At 41.4% G+C, this 1,906-nt stretch overlaps 1 protein-coding gene across 2 annotated transcripts in view; it reads right to left on the bottom strand.

Annotated features, from left to right (window-relative positions):
* Window positions 1–1,906, bottom strand: part of CTDSPL (CTD small phosphatase like) — a 125,697-nt gene that overhangs the window by 25,332 nt on the left and 98,459 nt on the right. The window contains exon 3 of one of the 2 annotated variants that reach the window (XM_003781796.1): window positions 670–702. The exons of the other annotated variant lie outside the window; for it this stretch is intronic. Within the exon in view, the coding sequence (XP_003781844.1) occupies window positions 670–702 (33 nt within the window). The remainder of the gene's footprint in view (window positions 1–669; window positions 703–1,906) is intronic. 2 annotated transcript variants of the gene reach the window in all.

Raw genomic sequence — 1,906 nt, 5'->3', positions numbered from 1 at the left:
GGTCAGTGAAGGAGGAATGGCTGGTGCACACCCATGCTGGGTAGAATGCTGATGAGCCTTCTCACCCAAATTCCAGGGTTGACAATGGCCCAAGGGAGTGCTTAGTTGGCACAGAGTTACAACACAGCTGGCCTGTGGGATGGAGTATGTCCTGCAAGTTCAGGGAATATATTAATAATTATGGTGATTTCTCTAAAGTCATCCCCATAGCCAAGTTATCTTGCTGTTAAGTTAGAAATGGTCTGGTCACTGGGGCTTTGTGAGCCCAGTTCCAGTGGTTCTCCTACAAAGAACCAATCATGTCTATGTAAAGTATGGTCTCTCCAGTCTACAGAATTGGGGCCAAGGTGCTGGGGTGGAGGTGAGGGCTCCAAGCTACCTCACCCTAATAGGTTTGGAGCCCTTCCCAGAGAGCAAGGTTAATAGACACTAGCCGTCCTAATATTCCTGAGAAAGAAACCCATAGAAGTTTCTCTGTATAGAAATTCCTCCTTACAGTTTAAAATGTAGCTTCATTTTTCTTTTTCACAGAAGAGAGCTGTTTAAACCACATGATAAAATTCAACATATGCAAGAATATTAAAAAAAACCTTTTATATTAGTAGTAGGCCCAAAGCCACAAGATTCTATGAATGTTTCAATAAAATTGGATAAATACATAATACATACACTTGGTATGGGAATGACCTGCCTCTGGTCACCCTGGAGAAAAAGAAAAAAAAATCATTGTCAGGTTTGAAGAGAAAGAGATCATATTCCCAAAAGACACTTCAAAACATTCTCAAGTACAGCAGCTGTAAAGTTTCCCGTCCTCTGTACCTCAGAGGAACTCAAAGACTTTCCACAGTTAGGGCATGAGCTCCAATCTGTCTGTCTCCCAGACAGCCCCTCCCCCAAGAAAGCAGGCAGGGTTCCTGAGGCTCACTAACAATCTTGTTTATTTAAACAGTGCCTCCCTTACTCCCAGGAATTTAATCCTTAATTTAAAAACAAATCTGAAAACTCATACTTGACTTTAATCCTCGACTCTAATAACTGGTTTGTTTCTTCCTTTAAGCAAGTTTTTCCCTAAAAAGTCTAAGTCAATATAATATGTAGGAACAAGGAGACAAGCTCACCAGATTACCATAAACCCCCTCATCATTCTAGTTCTTCCTCTAGCGGAGGGCAAAAAAGAGAGGACAGGCAAGGTACAAGAAGTTCCCTCCCAGGCCATAGACATGGAGGCTGCTTTTTCCTTTAAGAGGAACAAAATCTGTATTCAGGGTCAGTGTTAAGAAAATTCAGGTCGCAAGGAAGGGCCTCAACCACTCCTCAGTTCCAAATGCCAGCCATTCCAAAGCTAGTTGGTAGAAACACTTCATTTTGGCATTAAGAGATGCTAATAAACAAATCTATTTTCACTGAGCATTTCTAACTTTCAGATGTCCTGATAAGGAGATGGACTGCTTCATGTCTTGCACATTGAAAGACTTGTGAAAAGATGTATCCTTTGTTATTTTAGGGAGTCACAGTGATAAGGTCACATGCGAAGGGGACAAGTTTGATGGTTGGCTATGGTGGGTGGCTGGCCACCTTTCTGAGCTCTGTTCTGAGACTAGGAATCATTTGGCAACTTTTTGACTATCTCCAGTCCCTAGTCATCACCTTTACAGTATAAGAGAAACTACCATTTCCTTTTGAGATGATCTCAATGACTATTTTCTTTTTTAGGAGACTCTAAATAGCCCTCTGACGTTATTCAAGGTAGAGCTAGGCTCTCCAACAGATGGTACCATCAAATCAAATCCCAGTTTTCAAGGACTTGCACCAAGAAACTCACTTCAGAAGCTCTTATTTTGTTCTCAACACTGGACCTGGGAGCAGGTCACTGCTCTTGGTAGGAAAGATTTTTTTTTTTTTTTTT

This window comes from Otolemur garnettii, unplaced genomic scaffold (assembly GCF_000181295.1).
Source record: "Otolemur garnettii isolate 467f Iridium unplaced genomic scaffold, OtoGar3 scaffold00002, whole genome shotgun sequence".
NCBI lineage: Eukaryota > Metazoa > Chordata > Mammalia > Primates > Galagidae > Otolemur > Otolemur garnettii.
Note: the sequence above shows the minus strand (reverse complement) of the source record. Positions and strands in the feature narration are given on the sequence as shown.